The 21,918-nt window shown below is 41.6% G+C and overlaps 1 protein-coding gene across 3 annotated transcripts in view; it reads right to left on the reverse strand.

The window, feature by feature from the left end:
• Positions 1–21,918, reverse strand: part of LOC107654065 (probable JmjC domain-containing histone demethylation protein 2C) — a 155,201-nt gene that overhangs the window by 16,126 nt on the left and 117,157 nt on the right. The window contains exons 5-15 of one of the 3 annotated variants that reach the window (XM_016440993.1): positions 11,903–12,008; positions 10,484–10,608; positions 10,040–10,183; positions 9,618–9,659; positions 8,933–9,194; positions 6,447–8,113; positions 5,736–5,908; positions 3,200–5,361; positions 2,200–2,401; positions 1,290–1,504; positions 958–1,110 (exon numbers count right to left, since the gene is read on the reverse strand). In XM_016440993.1, coding sequence (XP_016296479.1) covers positions 958–1,110; positions 1,290–1,504; positions 2,200–2,401; positions 3,200–5,361; positions 5,736–5,908; positions 6,447–8,113; positions 8,933–9,194; positions 9,618–9,659; positions 10,040–10,183; positions 10,484–10,608; positions 11,903–12,008 — 5,251 coding nt within the window. Of the gene's footprint in view, positions 1–957; positions 1,111–1,289; positions 1,505–2,199; positions 2,402–3,199; positions 5,362–5,735; positions 5,909–6,446; positions 8,114–8,932; positions 9,195–9,617; positions 9,663–10,039; positions 10,184–10,483; positions 10,609–11,902; positions 12,009–21,918 lie in introns of all 3 variants that reach the window. The other 2 variants (XM_016440992.1, XM_016440994.1) reach the window with 2 other exon arrangements.

Genomic DNA, 21,918 nt, shown 5'->3' on the forward strand with positions numbered 1-21,918 from the left:
ATCTTTTGTTTATTTAAACAAAAATACACAGTGTTTTTGTCAAATAATGCTAATGATTTTAATAATTCCTATAAAAAATTCAATTAGAACAATTATTTCTGTTAATTAATAAAATAAATTTACATCAAGTAAACAAGTAGCTATAAACAATGTACAATATATCACAACAACTAAACAAAACTCAATTGTGCTGTTTTTGATGTGGATTTTTTTCCATGTTGAGTGTTTTTGAGAGTTCTTTTTTTTTTAAGAATAGCTTCACATTCCAAAACACTCACATCTGAGACAAAGAACACCAAAATCTGACAGCTATGGGTCACTATTGTTAAAAAATGTCATATATATATGTATGTATGTATGTATGTACATATATATGTATTGTGTAAATATTGACAGCTGTATGAATACTTTTTGGTTTATTGTATTCCATTACATACCTTTCTATTAAAGTTATCTGACATTATCAAGCTGAATTTGTTCTGACACAGTTTAACTCTGAGTTCTTGTCATATTTTATTACCATTTTCTAAACTATAGCGAATAAACTGGGATAATGTGAGAAATGTTGAAGGTGTCTGAATAAATTTTGGCTTGACTGTATCTATTTGATAAATGAAGTTAACCAACTAACATTATACATACTCTTTTGGTTTCTGTACCCAATATTTAAAAAATTTACAAATGCAATGAAAATATTGGTATCGGTACTCGGTATTGGCAAGTACAAAAAAATAAAAGTATCGGTATCGGGCGAGTACTGGAAAAAGTGGTATCGGTGCATCCCTAATATATATATATATATATACATATATACATACATACATAAAACAAAAGCTTTTCCCCTCACATTTTAAATATCTGGGGCATTTTTCCGGTTTTTAAGGCTACCGCATATCAACAGAAAGAGAGTACAAGCAGAGCCAGTGTTCAAAGGTGAATATGAAAATGACAACTGACCTTTAGAGCTCTTCCTCTCCTTGGCCTTGTAACAGTCCAAACACACCACAAATCCACATTTCTGGCAGACCCAGTGAATGTTAAACAATGTGGCTTCACATGCGTCGCAGCTCTCTCTCACTCCGCGCACCGCTCTCTTCCAGGCGATCTTGGCTGCAGAGCAAAGCAAACAGGAGATGGATGAAACAGACATTCACAGAGCTCACTCACTTTTTTCATTTTCCTTTCTCGCTCTCCTTTCAGACTGACAGGCTGCTGTAAATATAACGGTACACTGGTAACGTTTTAGGAGATCATGTATGATGCACCAAAAAACAAGCAGTGTAGCTCACCATCTTTCTTTATCCATGTAGTTGCTGTATTCTCAGTCATAACCAGTTGACAGAATTTGTCTCCAATGTCGCTGAGGATGTATTTGGAAGTCTCCAGGTCCAGGTTGTTTTCTTCATAACCCTCTGGGGCCCATAGACTGAGAGCCTCTTCATCATATTGATCAGGAGCAGAGAAGCCATCAATCCGGATCACTCCGTTTTTACTGTACGAGAGGCTGGAGATCAGGAAGAAAGAGAGTGTGCAATTAGAGTTTATTTCCTTCCCTAAGAGCAATTCTATAACAACATAATAAGAGAGAGGAGAAAACTGTACACACAAGACAGGGCAGAAAAAAGCAGACATACTTAATACTTGAACATGCCATGAAACAATGTCAGACTGGTTCCATAAAGCAATCAAGATGCATCTGATGATGGCCAATTTTAAATGGAAAGAAAAATTAAAGACAACCACCAAGGTGCCTAGCAACTATTTTTATACATGTCAAAAATGGTTAGAATCTATGTCTCAAGCTTGACCACTGGAAACTTTGCTCTACATTCACTTTGTGCCCACAGACAGAACTTCTACTAATCTCTGAATACAATTAATTGTGGGATGGCTACAGGTTAACTAGGTTAACTTCAAAAGACAGCTCAAGGAAATGTTTACTTACTGTGAAACAAATAGAGATGCAATTATTTTACCATGACCATGAAATACACAGTTTGCACATATTGTGCAATACACATTGCCGCCTGCTCCCGCAACATGTGTTTCGCTCCCGTGATTTTCGTGTCCACTCCTTTAAACATTGATTTGGCACCGGTATCGAAAAAAACCCAAACGATACCCAACCCAACAAATAATCAGTCTAACCATGTAGCCTGATGAGTGCAATGCAAACATGGTTCCTCGTTTTGTACTCACCGGCGGAAGTGGTAGAAGCGGCAGAAGACGGGTGAATGGGCAGACTCCTCTCCTTTCTTGGTGCGGATTGAGCGGCACTCCCTGCACTTCTGTAAGTTGGGCCCAATTTCAGAGCATGAGTCGTCCTGCAGGAAGGACTCACCCGTCTGCTTTAGCTTCTTTACCTTCCTCCAGTCCTTCAGTACTGACCGGGGAATGCCATCTATAAACACACCACAGATTCCATTACTTCATCCATTAGGAAACATACTGCATTAAAACTCCACATTTATTAAACATTAACTGAATAATAAAGACAGGAATAAATATTAGCCTGACCCAGACGCATCAGTCTATCACTAGGTGGGAACGATGAGAAAAGTGTGCAGGGTTTGAAGAGTTAATGTTTACGTTGTAACCACAAAGCAATCATAACATTTATGAAACCTGATAGTTGTGACCTACTGTACTGTTACAGTGACCTACCGCTTTAGAAGCTATGTAATTAAAAAGAGGCACCATGTTGCTACACAGCAATCATCAGAAAGTGCTAATAAAAGCCCAAGTGCTCTTGGAGATGTTTTCCATATAAATGTGACCATTCTAGTAGAAGCCATTTGCACAGCTGCCGTCCAGATGTTCACCAAACACACCTCACTCTCTTTCTCACACACTGCAAACCTTCCAATAACCCCAAAGTTCAAGTCAACATGAAATAGCCATTCACAGCCCATTTTACTTGTGAAATGTTGACTATTTAATCTGATGAAAACAAAATATTCAATAAGAACTTGATTTCATTAATTAGGAATTAATTGGAGGGTAAAAAATGTATGGCAGTGGATTGTATGTGGAGGTATGGTACATGTACTAGCATATTCATTTTATCATATGTCATCATATGTACATAACGAAACAAAAGTAATTCATAAAAAAGACCTTTGGAGAAAGGGCAAGCTTGAAGACTTTGTAGTGTAGTAAATGAACGTTCAAACTGTGATGTAGACTGTGGTGCACTTACTGGTACTGGCCAGCTTGAGTTTGGTTTTTTCCTTAGCACTCCGGAAAATACCATTTGGCTTTACCTCGTCCTCCTCCTTCTCATTGTCTCCTTTCCTTTTCTGCATGTCGTTCTGCTTCTTTTTGTAAGTGGGCTTGGGTTGCCTTTTAGTCCTTTGTTCAAGCTTGCTCTCGCTAGAGTCTGAGTCATCACCGCTCTCCGAGCCCGATTCGTATGGGCGCTTGGGGGTACGGCGTGTCTTTCTGTCCTCCTGGGACAGCTTGTCCTCTTGTTCTTTGCTGTCCTTGCCCAGATCCACATCACTAGATGCAGGGGCAATCAGGTTGACGGAGCATGGTTTAATTAGCTCAGAAATGGCATTCCCGCCTTTTTCAGATTTGTTTGTGTTTTTGTCCTCCTCCGAGTGTCGCGTGAGCCAGGCTTTCTTGAGCTTGTGATAGTTAGACTGGCACACCTGCGCTGGCTGTCCATTGGGCACCGGGCTGGATTTGCTGGCAGGATTGCTGGGCGTGGAATTATCCTGAGCGATGGTGGGCGAGTCCTGAGAGGATCTGACGCTACCGCTTTCACTCTCTGAGGCGCTACTGGAGCCACGAGACTGAGCCGCAGCCAGAGCTGCTTTGGCCTTCTTCAGGTGAACGAAGTTCCTCGAGTAGGCCTGTGTGGGGCCAGCAGAGCTGGCCTGAGGGAGCGCACTAGGGGAGGTGGTTCTGGAGCCTCCCTCCTGCGACTCAACAACAGTGGGAGGGCGGCTTTTGGAAGCAGAGCTTTCCAGTCTGCTACTACCACAAGCGCCAGAGATGGAGAATGATAGATCTGCTCCATTGTGGCTCTGCACGCTAAACGTGCTGCTGGCAGCAGCAATGGCTTCATTAGTCCTAGTGTTGCACACAGAATTGGCAACAACTGCCACTGAGCTGGGAATGACAACCGGTGATGCTCTAATCAGGTTTTTGTTGTACTGTTCACTGGGATCCTCCAAATTCGTGTTTGGTAGGATGACTCTCCCAGATTCCCTACTCTCGGCCACTTTCAGGCAGTCTGCCTGAGTGCGGCCAGCAAACAATCTGCTACCGAGTTGCTCTTTGGGGGCCATCTTGGGACCTGGAAAGCCGTCATATTTTATGCAAGTAGAAGGGCGGACAATAACAGATGCCATGGCTGCCTGTGGCTTCCCTTGGCTATTCTCTGAATGCCAGGCCACTTTCTCGTGGCTCTTTGCTTCCCTGCCAGACCGGCAGGAATCGGCCGAGCCCAGCTCAGCTCCGCTTTTCTCATCCCTGAGCTCTGGGAGCAGGGTGGGTGGCTTCTGCTGTTCTGACACCTTCCCCGCTGAGCTGACGGGCTGGATGGGGGTGAGCGTAGGTGGGGAAAGGCGACCGTAGGCCCCCTCCTTGCGGTCAAGCGCCTGCTGGGTGGGCGGGTGAAAGACCGGCGCTCTACGCAAGGCTGGCATGCCCTTGGGCTGACTGGAGGGAGAGATAGCCGGGCTGCAGCGTTCACTGACCGTCACCACTGAGGTACTGAGTGAGTGTATGGGTGCTTGTTGACTGAGCTGTTCGCTGATCTTGCCCACCAGTCCCTCTCCCTCTGGCTGGTGCTTAATGAGAGGGGGAGGCTTGGACAAAGACTTGGTGTGACTAGAGTTGTACGAGCCCAAGGACAAAGGGCTAGACGCTGCGGGTGCTTTGTCAAAGTATGGATTGAGATCCTTGGATTGGAAGAGTCGTGGTGGCTCGTTTACAACACTATTTGACAGAGTGGTGAAGTAGTTGGTTTGAGGGAGGGACTGAGATACAGAGTGTTTGTACTTGTACAGATCAGCCACAGAGTGCTCTACCTCTTTCTCATGGCTTCTGGGCTGGGATGAAATTCGGGGGTAGGATTTGCGCTCGGTCTCTCTGGCATAGATCTTGGCAGTGAAGGGGGCCATTTCAATGCTCTCTCTAAGAATGCGGTGGTTTTCTTCCTTATATTTGCTGGTACGGTCTGGCCCCCCCTGAGGCATGCGTGGTGGTAGTTGCTGCTTGCTGTGGGGGGACTCCATGTAGAAACGGTGCAGCTCCTTGTTGGTAGGCGTCTGGCTGCGGTCCGGCTCTTGCTTCAGGTGGGCATTGGCCATGCTACGCATAGGGTCCACAAACAGATTGATCTCCTGATCTCTAAAGAAATGATATAAAAACAAATCAGTCAGCATCACAAAAATGTCTGCCAGTGTGATCGATATATTTCCTTCTAAACTGGATATGCAAGTGCAAGGGTTAGTGCTACAGTATGGTCCTTCTCAGACATTAGGTAACTGCACTGGAGGTGGTTCAAATGAGTACAGACATTCAGCGGGCTATAATAGAATTGTTTAATTATGCACACAGTCACTGAATGAGCGTACAGTGTTTCTATCACATGGCATTTGTTCCACCTCGTGTCACATGGTATTTAACAGCTAGCCACAGTTCCAGGCACTGCAGGACTGTGGGAATGGATTAACCACGTGTTAATGACAGACAGAGAGACACACAAGTGTGTGCCTGCTCACTCTTTGTGGAGCTCTCCAGGGGTTTTAGAGAGCGGCGGGCTGGAGTGTGAGCTGGTCTTGATGGGTCGATGAGGATCTGCACTGGCTGGTCTGCCCGGGACATGGCTCAAAATCCCCATGCTGTCTGCTGAGGTTACAGGGGTGGACTGGTGCAGCCAGGGGCTGGAAGTGTTCTGCATCGCACACACACACAAACAAACAAGCAGAAGGTCATAATGCACTCAAAGCCACACACACTTCCCTCTCGACAAGTCATAGCACACAAACTGTGCATAAGAATTGACTGTCTCTCATTCTGTGATATTTTCCTACTCACTCACAGATGCTTATAATGAAGGATGTGAAAAAGTGATTCCAGTTGAGTTATCTTATATTATCTTGCAATATTCTGGGTTGACAGAAATGCAGGAAGTTATCGTGATCATGAAAAGCCTCGAAATGTTTCCAGACTTGTTACAGCACATACAAGCATGTGCTCACACATTATGCTTTATTACTGTAGGGTAGTTTGTTTCAGGCTAAGTTCAAAACAAAAAATCCCTGACAGAAGCAAGAGAGGGGCTGTGTATCTGTCTCTCCTCTAAGATATCTTCATACAACAACCTCAACTGAGCAATGTGCATTTCAATTCACAACACACACAGCTGCAAATTACAGTCAGTATAAATTATAACAACCATGGCTAGGAAACAGACAGGCACCCACACATACCCTCCGTAGGCTGGAGTCTGAATTGACAGCATTTTCAGGATGTACCCACTTGTATCCAGGTGGGTAGGAGTGGGTACCATTTGGGTATTGCCAGATGATGGGGTAGAGGCCAAGCTGGTTATATGAGGCACCTCCATGTGTTTGGGCCAGCAGGGGTGGGGGTGGCTGCTGCTGGAGGAACTGCTGCTGCTGGTGGGAATGGTGGTGGGCCAAAGCCAAGTGCCCAAGCCCAGGGGAGTCCAGCCGTGGATGGCTGCCCAGAAGAGAGGCTGGTGGAATGGTGGGCAGTACGGTGGTAAGAAGGTGTGGGTGGTGCACAGAGTGGCTCATGGAGGATGAAGGGAGGAGGTGGGACGGGTGGTGCGAGCTGCGCGTGAGACATGTAGCGTGAGAAGAACCATGTAGTGGATGCAGGTGTGGGTGCAGGTAAGTCATGTGGTTGCTATCTGATTCAGCACGCACCAACGCAGGGTCTCGGTACACCGAAAAAGGTTCCTTTTTGTCGACAAGTGGGCTTATTCTTGATTCCGATGGCCCCCCTCGGGCTGGCACAGGCTTAAAACTAGAGCGGGGTATGTCTGGTTCGGGTTTGAGTGGCAAGCGGCCTGTTGTAGGTGGGTTTTCAGGGTGGCGCGGTTTATGTTTGGACACCTCAGGAGATGTATTTGGTTTGGGCTTGGAGGATTCATGAACACTGTGGATTTTTGGCTTAATGATGTCAGGTGAAGGACTGCACTTGGGCTTGAGAATGTCAGGGGATGAGTTGGACTTAGGTTTGGGCAGTTCAGGGGAAGGACTGAGTTTATGGGTTTTCTTGATGTCCTCGGTTAACAAGGCATTTTTAATAACCATAGATGTGTACTGCTGCTGGAGCTTCCCTCTCTCACCCAGGGCCGCTAACTCACTCACTGATGTCACCGGCCTTATGACCTCAGAGTGGGTGAATTCGATTTTACCGCCTATGCTGCGAGCATTCTGCTGCTGCGAGCCATCCGGCCTCCTGCACTCTGAGTGGGAGGCGTTTTGCACCAAATGTCTGGATTCAGGGACGTAAGCATCACACTTCTGTGATGCCAGCAGGGCCGATACGGCCTCAGAGTTCTCTCTGGAACTAGACTGCGTGATGGCATCCTCTGTGATATCAATCACGCACTTGGGCGTGTGCATCAGAGGTGTTCCTGTGCCATAAAGGTCCTTGGGGAGGGTTTTCACAGTGCTTTTCAATTCGACAATGCAGCTTTGTACCTCTGTCGGTCCAGAGGCTTGGTTTTGTGTACAGGAGGCTGGAGGAGTCAGCGGAGATCTCCTTTCTCCTGACCTCTCGCTCTCTGACAGCTGAGCCACCTCCACGGCCACTGGCTTGCTGCTTTTATCCTGCATCTCATCCCAGGGAGATAGCCTGTTGATTACACTCAACTCATCCACAGGCTTGGATCCCTGGGACTTCTCCTCCTCCTCTGGAACTTTTGAAGTGCTCTTGCATTTGAGCTCATTCTCTGAACTGGGCTCCGATGAGGAGTCTATGCTCCGCTTATTAGAGTTCTCAGAGTCGCTGCTCTCAGAGAGGTCAGACGTCTCTGTTTTGAGCCGCTTGAGACCGCCCTTCTTGTCCTCTTCATCTGCTTTCCTCCTCTTGTTTGTCTGCTTGCTTTTGTTTTTAGAAGAATCTAGAAAGAAAAAGAAGCCAACTCTGTCAGGAAGAACTTTCAACACAGGCACAAAACGTGCCACCAGCAAACATTTACATGCAAGCTGAGTGCACAGGAAACTCAATCCAATTGATTATTTAAGCACGGATCAGGATGATGTCATTTTGTACTTAGGTTAAAGGCTGATTGAATCTTAAGTGCTGCATTAGAAGTGTGATGGATGGGACTCTGGTAGAATTTATGCACACTTAAAATGTCCATTTCACTGCAGTGGCTGCACTCACCTCATCTCTCAAAGACCCAACACCCTGACCAACACTGTACTGCAGGAAGTATGATGGAAGGATCTAAATGATCTTTTACCAGACGGCCATCCGGCCAAAAAGTTAGCACTGAACCTATCCAGTAGAAGGTTTCGTCAACTTAAATATACAGCATTAGACCGCACCAAACATAATAGCCTCTATATAACATGAAGCCATAATAGGGGAAAATCCAATCAATCTTGAAGAGATTCAATATGTTTTAATTCCTCAGAGTAGGGTTCTGCAATTACCGTTTCATTTCCCATCAATTTCCGAACATGACTGAATCAAACCAATTCAGTCACAGACCTTTAGTCCTTCAAGCATTATTTATGAAAACATTTAGCACAAGTAATACAAAACTCTTCTATATTCACCACATTGTTTTCTTCATGACACACAGACCTACCTGCCAACTCTCTGTTAGAACACACATGCATACTTCAAGCAAAAGCACCATAAAGATATTTACATTTACATTATAATTGTCTCATTAGTAGCATGATTACTGTAACAACGATCAGTGCTTTACCTTTTCCTCCACTGTCCGATTTTTCATCTTTGATCTTCTCATCATCTGGAACACTACTGTCGGAGCCTTTCCGACATGAAGATCTTGAGCCCCGCTGTTGACCTGGTGAGGACTGCTGCTGCTGGTGTTGCTGAGATAGCTGCTGCTGAACATGCTGGGATTGTTGCTGCTGCTGCTGAGCCTGAGAGGCCTGTTTGGGGGTGGAGCCAGAGGAATTCATCACGGGTCTGGGGCTATTGGCCTGGGCACGCGTGTAATGACCCTGAAAAAAAACACAAAAGCATGCACAAACCCAAGCATGAGAGGGCTTGTAATGGATTTAGGTTATAGAGAGTGAAAGAGAACTTTTAATTTAAAACCACCAATATAAAAAAAAACACTTCCTTGCCAGCAATGACTGCACTACACACGTCTGTAAAAAAACTGGTCACAGAGCTAGGCTTAAAGAAGAGTTCCTATGGCTCTTAAAAAAGCTTTCCAACCCTGTATCTCAAAGAACTATTTTACACCCCAAATCCATTTAATCCATGCAAGCACAGCGTGTGAAACGGTAACCGGGGTAAAGCATTTATTGGAAAATTAGTACTTGTAATAAATTATGCTAAATAATTATAATAGGCAGGGATATGCAGGTGGTATAACAGCAGCTCTAAATCTATGGAGAGAGGGAGGTGCGGCCCGGTACCTGAGTGCTTCCTGTAGAGCCGCTTGGTCTCCCTCCTGTGGTCTGCTTGCATATCCCCAATTAATGTTTAAAACAGGGAAACAGAGAAAGAAAAAAAACAAAAAAAACAAAAACAAGGTGGAACAGAGAAGTCTTGTTAATGATGAAGGGAGCAATGATATGTGTTTCTACAAGGCTCTAGGTTTCTTAAAAAAGATTGTAAAAAAGCACATAGGAACTTTACTTCAAAGCTAGCTACAGACACGACGTCCAGTAATAAGCACAAACAGACACTGGGACAGACATGCACAAAACAGAAATACAAGTTGGCATATAGCAATGAACACAATGTTGTTCCAGGAAGGCAGGTGCGCTGATCATCTATCAACATAAGCACATATAGGCATGTGAGATATCTGTGTGCTCTTGTAGATTACACTCACGTGGGCAGTGTTACTGTTCTGGCTAGAGCGAGACCTGCGTCGTGACGTGATACCGATGTTCTCTCCTTTTAGTAAAGAATGGACCACATCATCCAGAAAGGTCATCTGTACCATGGAGGGGTCAACGTTCTGAGGCTCTAGTACCTGTACACAGAGTCAGTAAAATTATTACAAATCAACACATTCATTTTCAGTTTTATGATCAATATTATAAACAATTACAATATTTATTGTGGATTTGTTTAAAGTAATGTTTTATTGGCGAATAATAATAATGCATTTGCTTAATAAAATCATATTTTCACAATACAATGATTTAATAAAACATAATAATAAAATAATAATTTGTGTTCTTTTTTATTATGTAGTTACCACTTCATAAAAGCAGTAAGACTTGAAAAAGCAGAACATTTTTCAGAACTAAAACAAAATCAGGTCTGATACCTGGTCATTCATGACAACCATAGTGCGGCTGAAGAGATCGTGGTGGGTGATGATGCCCGTGAACCACTGGGTGGCTGAGTCCTGTCTGTAAACTCGTACACGGTAGCCATTCAACGAATAGGGACCTGAAGATATCAAGAACCAGAAACACTTTCAAAAACACACATCTAATAACACTACACACAGCATTAATAACAGGCTAAGATCGAATGTACAGAGTGCCTTATTTTCAATGTGGCATATCAAACTTTGCATGATGTTTTTCATTCATTTTCAATTTATTTATAGAGAGCAGGAGTAATATGGAGTACTTTTTACAGCTCAACAGCACTTGGTCACTGTCTACTGTGTGAGCATACAATGTGAGCATTCTACAAACTCTCCTTTTGTTCATTCTGGGTGAACTTTACCTCAGGGAATGACACATCAATCCTTGTATCTGTGATGTGCTATTAGCCGCAGTGAACGCTGGCAGGTGTCCAAACTGACTGGAGCTCATTAGTGCAGGGCAGGTCATTCCCATTAATTACTCCTGAACACACCGCTCATACGCCCTGCTAGAGCAGCTAACCCCTCACTGTCCTTGTGCCTACAACAACCCAAAATGCATGTCCCTCACACATGTTTGCACATGCACATAAACCATGGGGCGACGTCTGCATAAAACCACAGACAGTTTTTTTTTAACTTTTTGTTCTCTGTTTCCCCACCAAAACCTTTGGCTTTGAGATACTTTCCATTCTGCCCTTGTCAACTGCCAAGTTCAACAATTATCACTAATTGTGGGCCTGGAATTTTGTTATGGACTTTGTAAACAAGAACTTCTGCCAAGACCACAACAACACCCTCTGCCTGAACCAGCCAGGTACAGCGAGCGGTCTTCCATTTTTACAAACCACATCAGGTTTTGTTGTTGGTTTTTTCATTACTCATTACTTCCGTAATGTCACACATTTCCAAGTGAAAAGGAAGGGACTTTTCTGTTTTGGATCCTAAGAACTGGACATTCCGTACCAGAAAGGATCTAGAACTGAATGTGAGCTGGCAGCCAGTTTGTGAAAAACTACTCCCCTCCTTAAACACTCTGACCAGGAAATGGAGGCTGAAGGTCAAGCCAGCATCACACTGTTAACTTTACTTCTATTGTTCTTCTATTGTTCCTTCCCATTATTGCCATAACCATTATTACATGACCATTAGTACTACAACTAACAATGAAAACAGATAGTCATTGTTAATTTTTTTTGTAGGTGAATCATCACTTAATCTTATAGGACATAACCTGAGAGCACTTTAAGCAAGTAAAAAGGGTAATTTTTGAATTTGACATTTCAACACCAAAAGTAGAATGGTGGGCTCAAATGATCCTTTAGTTACAACTGCCCATTTAGAATAACTGATGAAATGTGGCTACCTTACCTTGCATAAAAATTTCCTGAACCTTTTGGTCTTTCACCCACGCTTTCACTTCTTCATGGAGATGTGGATAGTCCCTAAAAACAGGACTTAAACTGTCCACCTCATCCTGCAGAAAGCAAAACAAACATAACACGTCAGCATAAAACTTCCAAAATTACAAAAACCTATGCTACAATTTATTTATAATACATTTATTTCATACATATTTCATAAGTGTACTTCAAATCCATTAACATAATTATTGACATATCTTAAGACATATTGATATAAAATTATAATTAAACTTTATTTGGAGCATTTCTTTATTGCACAATGCACATTTCTTAACATTATGCCTAAAATACGTTTTTAATTGAATTCTATGATCTCTGTATAATATCAGTCTTTAAATGTATGATATTTAAAGTGTACCTGAAGTATGCTTACAATAATTCCACTTTAGCACAATTAAATATACTTCAGTATATCTTTAGTTGGATCTCAGCACTACTTCCGCACAATTACAGTGCATTAAGCACAAAATTAGTTGTTCCAATTTAGCAGACTTTAAGTATACCAGTTTAGTATAGCAAAAGTACAATTGCAGGGTATTTTTATTAAGCACATAAATATGTAAATGCATTTGTAGTATACTTAGCACAAAATAAATGTATTTCAAATACATTTTAGCATTTTTTTCTCACTAGGGTTATCACTACTGGAGGTAATAATAAACCCCAATAGTTGGTCACGCAAATTCACCACATTGACCAGCATAAAGCTGCTTGGTTTGATAGTGACCTCTGTGTGAGCGATGCTACTAACAATGGACCAGCAGAATTTCACCCACATTTTGCAAATGTGACCATTATGAGAACAAATAGTAAGAACAATTCCCTCCATTGTAAGTCTGAGGTTAATCTTAAGTCTAAATACTTACAGTGATAACCACTCCTCAGCAAACTTCCTGATTTGAGGTGTTGAGGTCTGTGGCACAAACGGTGCAGGGCAAGATATGTGTTATACGTAGGGTTAGTGGTCTAAACAAACCCCTATGCCTTAGTAATTGCAAAAGGCTTTGCAATCACCACTAAAACGTTTCCAGTCACAGAGAGATTTGAAACAAGCACAGGAAAGCCCTCACACCTCCTCATGCACGGCAACCCTACATTTCCGCTTCGCAGGAGCACAGCAGTCAAGCAGATGTGTGTGTGTGTCAGGGTCTGGCAGGGTGAGAGTGATATCCGCCCTGCACTTCCATTAATTGTTGATGGTGATGAGGAGTGGAGAGAGAGCGGGGGGGGCTGACAGGAGCTCCAGTTATTTACACAATCACACAGCAGGCCTGATGAACACATGAACTGAGCCCTGGAAATACCCCGCTGCTGATACACACACATATACACACACACACACACAGTGTAAACAAAAGCCCACACTGCTGCCATGTGATTGCTGGCTAGGGTGAATGACAACACATCTTAGATAAGAAACACAGGTACTTCAATAGAGCCATTTTTAACCAAAGAGTACAATTTTACTTCTAGGCCATTTATAATGTCGGTTAAGATTTCTTGCACCAAAAAAAGCCATAATTTTCCTTCATGAGCATGTTCCCTCTCCCCTTCTCGACCCTTAAGGTACAGTCAGATCAGCATAATTGTCTATAGTCAATAGTGTAGCAATGTATGAATCACAGCTCACATATTCAAAATAAGCTGATTTCTGTTAGTCAATTCATCTAATTCTCATGACAAACTTGAACGAGCAAAATCGCTCTCACGCGGAATTACAGATCACTTGGATTCCTTTTGAAATGACTGGATTTTGCTGTGAAATTTCACTAAGCAATGGCAAATATGACTGCACCTTAAGAATTAAATCAGCAGTTTCTGATAGCACTGTTCCCTATAAATAGAGTTCTCTATTTAAATGAAATTAGTTTTGATTGGCTAATTTCTGTGTACCAGTATAAGGTTCACACTGAAGTTCATCAGGGAATGTCAATACTGGCAGGTAGATATGTACATATTGATGGTCAAATGTTAAAGTGCTCAAGGTTGTAATGTCATATCCCTGATGTTTTTGTTTGCTTTTGCTGTGAAATACACCAGCCCATCCATTATGTCTTGCACTGTTGCTCATAACAAATGTCAGATCAGATCTGTAATTTAGAAGTGGAACTAGCAAAAATGAGCCAATTAAGTAACATCTTTGCATCTGATCGAGATTACATGCAATTTGGGAACTGAGAGGTGCTGTGGTTTGTCGTAAAAAGACAGTGTTGCATGGCCAGTGTGCCTAATTTTTGGCGAAAATGTCATGTCCTCTTCTCCCTAGTAACAACCATTGCATTACTCAGACACACATACACACGCCTTTATTCTAGTTTCTATTTTAAAACGAGAGCACTGCAGGACACATGATTTATTTATTGGCCTGGAGGTTAAACAGGGCCCTTTCTCTCATGGTGGCTTCCAAGAACAGAAGCTGGTTTCCCCAAAGCTCTTCTACTCAATGACAGAAAGAGAAGCATCTAAATAAAATGAATATATTCCATGTCCAAATGTGTCCTATCAGCGCAACGCATGCTTCCAGGAATGCAAAGCTGCTCACCATCAAACAAATTACGAATGTTGTGAATAAGGACAATGAAATTTAAATTGCCGAGAGAGACATGATCTCATTCCTACACTGTCCACCTTCAGCTGTTCCAGGATTTTCCACATGGCGCTGCGGTGGAAGACACTGTGAAAGCAGGGTGGTGCTCGGCACTGTGGGAATAGGAAAGTGCTTCCAGATCCAAACTCTGACCCAGATAAAAACAGCTTCCTTCCCCTTTCTTGCTCTCCGTCCAGCGGGCTGGAGCTTGGGAACAAGGCTGGGCGTGGTGCTCGCACTCCTTCTCTAGCCCGTCTCCATGTTCCCGAAAAACAGCCTCTCACCGTCCAACAGCTGCTCAGAAGTATTCCGTACTGTTCCCTGGCTCTCCAAAGAAATCACGTTTCAGAGACATCTTTGTTCAGATTGTCCATGTGACATGCTTCATTCATATTTGCTGTCCTAGACAGGCATAAGCCGCAGAAGTGTGTCTGCCATTGAATAACGGTCACTCTTCACCACGGTTCGGTGCTGTGCAGATCCGTAACAATGTGCTATAGGGTGCAGCCCGTAAAGTGACACAGCGGTTCTGAATTAGGTCCAGAAAACATGTCTGTGCAGCATCTGTTTTTGTTGACGAGCTGATGCTGATCGGATGACACTGAGATTTCACATGGACTAGAGACATTGGCGGTACAAACACAACTATAAAATGTTTTCTTCCATTGTGCAATTACTTTTGACAGCTATAGCTAGATAACCAATGTCAGCTGTGGGTTAGCACTTTATAAAAAAAGAAATATCTGCCTGAATGATAACATAACCAAGCCTGAGATCATTTGCCATGACTTATGAAAGATTAATAAACAAAACTATAACAATCCAAATTTAGAGTTTACATTGATCAACTTGACTGCAGTGTAAATGTGTAACCAAGTTTCTAGTGACAAATTTGTAAATGCAGCGATTAAGCTTGACCAATCAGTGGCAAAATTTGTTTAGAGAAATCTTTTGCCTTCATGTAAAATTCAAGATTGCGTGGATTCCTATTAAGATGATTGGACTTTGCAAACCTTCATTGAACAACTGATAAAAATGAACGTTTTTTTGTTTCTTTCTGCAGCAGTATGCTAAACGGCTTCTCCCAACGTAAAATCCTATTGGTCCAAAATCGTGGACTGCAATACTGTGTAATAAACAGCAAATGTTTAATATGTTTAGACTCAACTTAACCACAAGTAGCTAATCAATAAAACCACATGCAAAACTCTTACGTTGTCAGAAAAGCAGGTTTAAAATGAAGATGTATGTGATGTTATAAAAAATGGTCTCTAATGTGCCAAATTCAAATCAATATCTAGTCTAGTCATCATACAGGGTGCAGCTCAGGCCGTTACTGTACATCAGTGAAATTAACAATGTGTTCATTAAGAATGAATGAAGTCCCATTACCGTCCTGCTCCACATGACTGAGTGCTCCTATTAGCATTCATCTGCTTCCTTCACTTGCCTCTCTCCGTCGCTCTTTTCCTCTGTCTTTGTGCACACAAAGGGCAGACGTGTTCCTGATTTGTCCCTCTCTGAAGAGCACAGCTCCTGCGTTAATGTCATCCTGTCCTCTGAAGATTCACGACCCGAGTCCAGGGCACGTGTCAAGGTGAGACAGGCCAAATTTACTGAACCATGTATAACAAAAAGGCCTGTCCACACGTAGTTTATTAAAATTTTGAACAATCATATCATATTGATGTATATACCTTTGTAGTTGCAATGTGGAAAACGTGGACAGAATTGCGGAATTAAGTCATAAAATGGAATTTACTGTATAAGGCAGAATGTCACAAATTTGCCAAATTTTGGATGATTAAATCAAAAGTAGGTCAGTACACTTAAATCAAAATGTGATATGGACTAGTGTCTGTGAATATTAAGCTGCAAAATACTATTAAATATGAATCCTGCATGTTCTGCGGGTCTCTGTGTGAATGAATGGCGACGCACAGTTTCGTTTACTACACACATACTGAAGCGCGCATGGTGCCCGTAGTGTTTTCAGCTTTAGCCTCCTCAATATTTGAGTACATGTGACACATATAAACATAATCTCTAGAACTGCTTTGAGAGTCACTTCATGAGCATTTTACTGTTTCTTTTGAGAAAAACTATCGTCATGTCATATAAATAGAGAAACTTAAAACTCTTCACAACAACCCATCAAAATAAAAGTTCGGTTTAACGTGAAGAGACGGTGACAGAAAATACATTTATAGTACGACTACTTCTAATAAAATTATTATTAAAACTTAATTTTTAAAGTCCCCCTGTGGTGTAAATCAAGTTTTTTTTATGTTGTTTATTTGTCTATGTGGTGTTTTTAATATGCTTTTAGACAAACCATGTGCCAATCTATTAATCAACACCATTGCTGAGTATTTTCTCCTTAAAACTGTAGTTTCCCAAAGGCAGTCACAGAAACGTCACACATCACAAAACTCAATAACCAATCGCGTCAAGGGATCCTATCCTTAGCATATCATTAACTGTGCTGCAAAGCAGAGGGTCTAGTAGTGAGAAGGCAGCCAGGTTTATCCGGTAACAATTATATTTTTTCTGTAGATGTTTCGCTAACTGTTAATATTTCCCCCTATTTTCACGATGTCATGTGCTGTTAGCACTTATTTAGAGTCAGACGCACCTCTCCCGCATTGACATCCGCACGTCACACGCATATGATCGCGGGCACGATTTGGAATCACAAACTTGGCTGCGTTTGAGTCTTCAAGGCATTCAAGGCACAACATCGTCAAGTAAGTAAATTTAACGAATGTTACAGTATCCACTGTAGTTGTCCGCTAGTAAAAACAGTTTTATCAGTCATTATCCGTGTACGAACCAGCGCAAACAGATAATGTTACCTCACGAAGTTAGCCATCAGTCTCCTTGCTTACGTTGAGCATACCAGCTTATTTCTGGTTCAAACACATATGGCTTAATTAAACCAATATTTCCACTTGCCATTGCTATTGTATCACGTTTACTACAGTTCAGTACAGTTCAGGAGGCGCTGGCTCATGGCTGGCTGGTGTGTGACTGAGTGGAGGTGGGGCTAATTTGCGTATTCATAGATCTGCGTATAGTAAATGAGGCAAGGGTGTAGAGTTGCATTCAACTTTAGGGGGACTTTAAGGAATATTTACCAGATTTTTTTATTTTTTTTTTACCAGAATTTATTTACCAGAACAATGTAAATACCCAACACAGTACTTCTGGGAAAAATTATTTCTCTATTATTTAGAGAGACGTTTGATTATTACAATTTAATGAAACCATTCAAATGGAATTCAGAAAAATAATTAAATCATAATAAATTTGAGAAAAAAACATAGGGCCTTAAAATTTTTGTTTAACTTTTAATAAATTGCTGTTAAATCGTGTACATTTCATGATTTCAATTAATTAGACATGCTTTTTGATTAATAAAATGTCATTTAACCATTAAAACAGAGTCTAAAATGGAATTTGGGAAAAAATTTATTTTATAGGGCCCTACTTTCTTTCACCAACAGACGCTGGTACATTTGCAGTTTTGCTCCCAGAAATATTGTTTTAAGACAGGAAATGAAGTACTTTTAAATCCTGTTTGAAATGGTCACGTATAAGCAACCACGAATACACCTCATTATCCTGTCTGGCAGAAAGGATGCTGCTTGAAATCACAAACACGTTTTGATAGAGATAATGATGCTGCACATCTCTGGGTGCATATGAGGATGGACCTATGTTAAAAAAAAGTATGTTGTTTAGATGGGAGATGGGAAAGGGAACATGCAGGCGGAGTGTTGCCATGGCAATGGGCAGCGTGGGGAGCTGACACAATACTTGCATCAGTCAGAGGTGTAAACAGCGAATGGGCGCACGGAGACAGGATGTTCCTTCCAGCACTCTACAAATGCTTTTCACAAGAGATGACGCATTCAGAGGATGATTCATTGTGCGGAAAGCTGGAATGACATGAAGAAAGATACAATAATAACGCTATTATAGCATTAATGGTGACGTCTCCTAACATCGGCATAAATATCAGCACAATTAACCGCTGTGGCGGTGGGAAAATGCAAAAAATGAGTGCAGAAACAGCCCAGCGGCACGTAAAAGCTTTTGTTGAGAAGCGGACGACATGTGTGCTCCTGTTGCTATGGCAATACTACATACGTGACGTGTGTGAAAAAAGCTTGCTGCTGGGGTAATACCAGTGTGTGCGCTGATTGTGTCTTTCATATAGGTTTGTGTCATTTCAAGCGGTGTGTTGTTGAGGTCATTTATTAAGCGCAGTTACAGTGAGTAATTCTATACGTTGTGGATTAAATCGTCCAGGGAGTTCTGTGTATAAATATGCATGCTAAAATGGCAGCTGTCTGCGTGTGAAAGTGTGTAAGTGTATGGGGGAGGGTGGCTGAGCAGTGTGTATGTGTGTGATATAGGTTTTTTCATTAAAACAGAGTACGCCAGTGTGATGTATGCTCTGTTTTGTGGAATAGTATCCGTTAATGCAATTTCTCACAAACGTTAGAGAATTATGGGGTGCTGGGATATTGTGATGTGCAGCGGAGAAGAGAAATCACAAGCATCTATGCATGCTTCATAAGCAGGGTGTAAAAACAATCCCACCACTCAACACAGAGGGCGTAACGCTAAAGGGCTGTTCACACTGACAGCAAATTGCAGCCATAAAGCAACTAGAAGTCATTTGTTTTTAATGAAAGTTGATGATCTGAGGTGAAATAAGGAACTGGCCATCAAGCATAGAACACACTGCCAGCTGTTTATTCATTGAAGACTCCCAGGTGCTCCAGGTTCTCGGTCTTTATTAGTTGTTTGTTTTACAGTTCTGTCTAATAATTGAAGGGCATAATGCAGGCTAATACTGTTTTAAAACTGTGACGGCATTAAGCTAATACAAATATGCATTCTAAACATTTGGATAAACATTTAATGCCACAAATCTCACAACTTTCATCGAATCCAACTAGTGCCTAAATTGTGCATGTGTTATCTTTAAATTATATTGGCCATCAGCCACCCCACCACACTTATTTGCATCAGACATCAAAACAAATCCATATTGGTCAACCACTAAATATTTTAGAAGTTACATATCATGAAAATCTGATTTTGTCTGTTTAAGTGCTATAATTGGACCCCTGGTGCATCTACCAACCCAGGAAATGTGGAAAAAGAATATAAGTATTATAATACCGCCCTTTAATCTGCATGTTTCCACCCACGGTGCCGCCATTGTGTTTTCGCAAGCGACAGCACTGTACCAGTTTTAACGCCATGGCAAAAGTTTGTGCAAAGCATGCTAACTGTTCTGTCTTTGGCTGCGCCGACAAGCACAAAACACAATTTAGAGTTCCAGCCTCATGCAGAGGAGTCAAGAGAGCAGTGAATTTATTGATTTATTTACTGTATATTATGCTGCTGCCACACAGATCTAATATAAACATGCAATTTCTTTCCCAGCTGTTTACCTTCACAGACATAACCAACTATTTTTGCAACTTGTGTGTTTTTAACAAACTTGTGTGTATTTGACAGTTTAAGTGCAATAAGACATGAAAGATAACTTTTGAGTTAAGTACTCACATGCCGTGTGACAGCCACTTTCTGTGCATGTGCTTCGGTTCTGTGCACTCAGAAAACCGTATATCAGAAGTTTAAACTAATATGGTTTAAAACGCATAATTTCAGAGTGATAGACACAATAATCAAAACCAAACAGATGTTTTTAGTGGAGTATCTGAGGAACGAGCTGTAAAGGCACAGCCCTATTCTGGAAAAGGGGCGGGGAGCAGCAGCTCATTTGCATTTAAAGACACATGCACGAAAACAGCGTGTTTCTGCTTCCACAAATAATAGGCAATTTCAAAATGATATACAGGGCTGTACAGTGTAACATATATGTCGCATGTGCTATGCAAAAACTGGTCTGTGCGATGAATAAATTTACCACTGTAGCACACATGCAATACAGTTTTGCATGTTCATAGCACAGCCGCTTAATTGTGTGAAGTGATTTCGCTGTGCTTGTTTGTGTGTGTGAGACTGATTATACTTGGTAGTTAGGGGTGTACGATATGACAATTTCTGATTGTGGACGAATTAAAATGTCTCTATGATCTGCTTTTGAAGAAATGTAGTATCTATTCTATCATCTGCAGTTCTGGCTCATTCACAACAAATGTTAACTCAGCGGTAGAGTTGGGACACTGCACTTAAGCGCAATCAAAAAGTACATTATTTGCATCTGCTTTAAAGTCTTGCCAGTGAAACATTCACGTGCTGTTCTGACATGCACTTTTTCTGAGCACGTACACATGAAGAGCACACAACGCACACTAAAACAGCACCTGATTACTAGACCAAGTTGTCTTTCGCACAAATGTTAACTCAGCGGTAGAGTTACACTCACAGGACACTGCACTTAAGCGCAATCAAAAAGTACATTATTTGCATCTGCTTTAAAGCCTTGCCAGTGAAACATTCACGTGCTGTTCTGACATGCACTTTTTCTGAGCACGTACACATGAAGAGCACACAACGCACACTAAAACAGCACCTGATTACTAGACCAAGTTGTCTTTCGCGTTTGATTAATTTTGAATCTAATACTGTCAAAAACACACAAGGTTTACATAACACAGTTGGTTATGTCTAAAATGAATGTAAACAGTCGAGAGACAAACGGATGCCTGCAGCTCTTAAAGTGACAGAACTAAACATGCTGCCGCTTGTTATTAAAGGAATAGTTCACCCAAAAATGTTATTTCTGTCATTATTTGCTCACTCACATGTTGTCCCAAACCTGTAATTTAATTAATTTCTTTCTTGTGCTGAACACAAAAGAAGAAATTTTGAAGAATGTGGATAACACATTCAGTCTTATTTTCTAATAACAAAGATAAATAATGACAATTTTATCTTTGCCCACTTTGGCCTAAATGTCTGCCATTCTTTTTTATTTTATATTTTGTTGAGGTGTAGAAGGTGTTATGTTTCTGTACTCTACAGTTTTTAGCAAATAAAGAAAAACTTTGTCTAAAAAGTTTTGTGATGGTTTGTATTTTTTGTGCTCTGTATGGAACATCAATGCCTGTTTAAGTGATGAACTCCATTACTTGTGCTTGTTTTCAGACATGATAACAGACATTTTATACTTGTGCTACAACTGTTTGGCCTGTTGCTACAAAACTTTCAACCTCTGTAGCACCAGTGCAATGTGCAAAAAAAGTTAACGTACAGCCCTGATATAGTAAATGATCTGTGGGGTATTTTGAGCTGAAGCTTCACAGACACATTCTGGGGACACCTGAGACTTATATTTAGAGATCGACCGATATATCGATTTCCCGATATTTTTCCCGATATTTAAGCAT

The sequence above is a fragment of the Sinocyclocheilus anshuiensis genome, unplaced genomic scaffold, assembly GCF_001515605.1.
Source record: "Sinocyclocheilus anshuiensis isolate Anshui unplaced genomic scaffold, SAMN03320099.WGS_v1.1 scaffold454, whole genome shotgun sequence".
In the NCBI taxonomy this organism is placed as follows: domain Eukaryota; kingdom Metazoa; phylum Chordata; class Actinopteri; order Cypriniformes; family Cyprinidae; genus Sinocyclocheilus; species Sinocyclocheilus anshuiensis.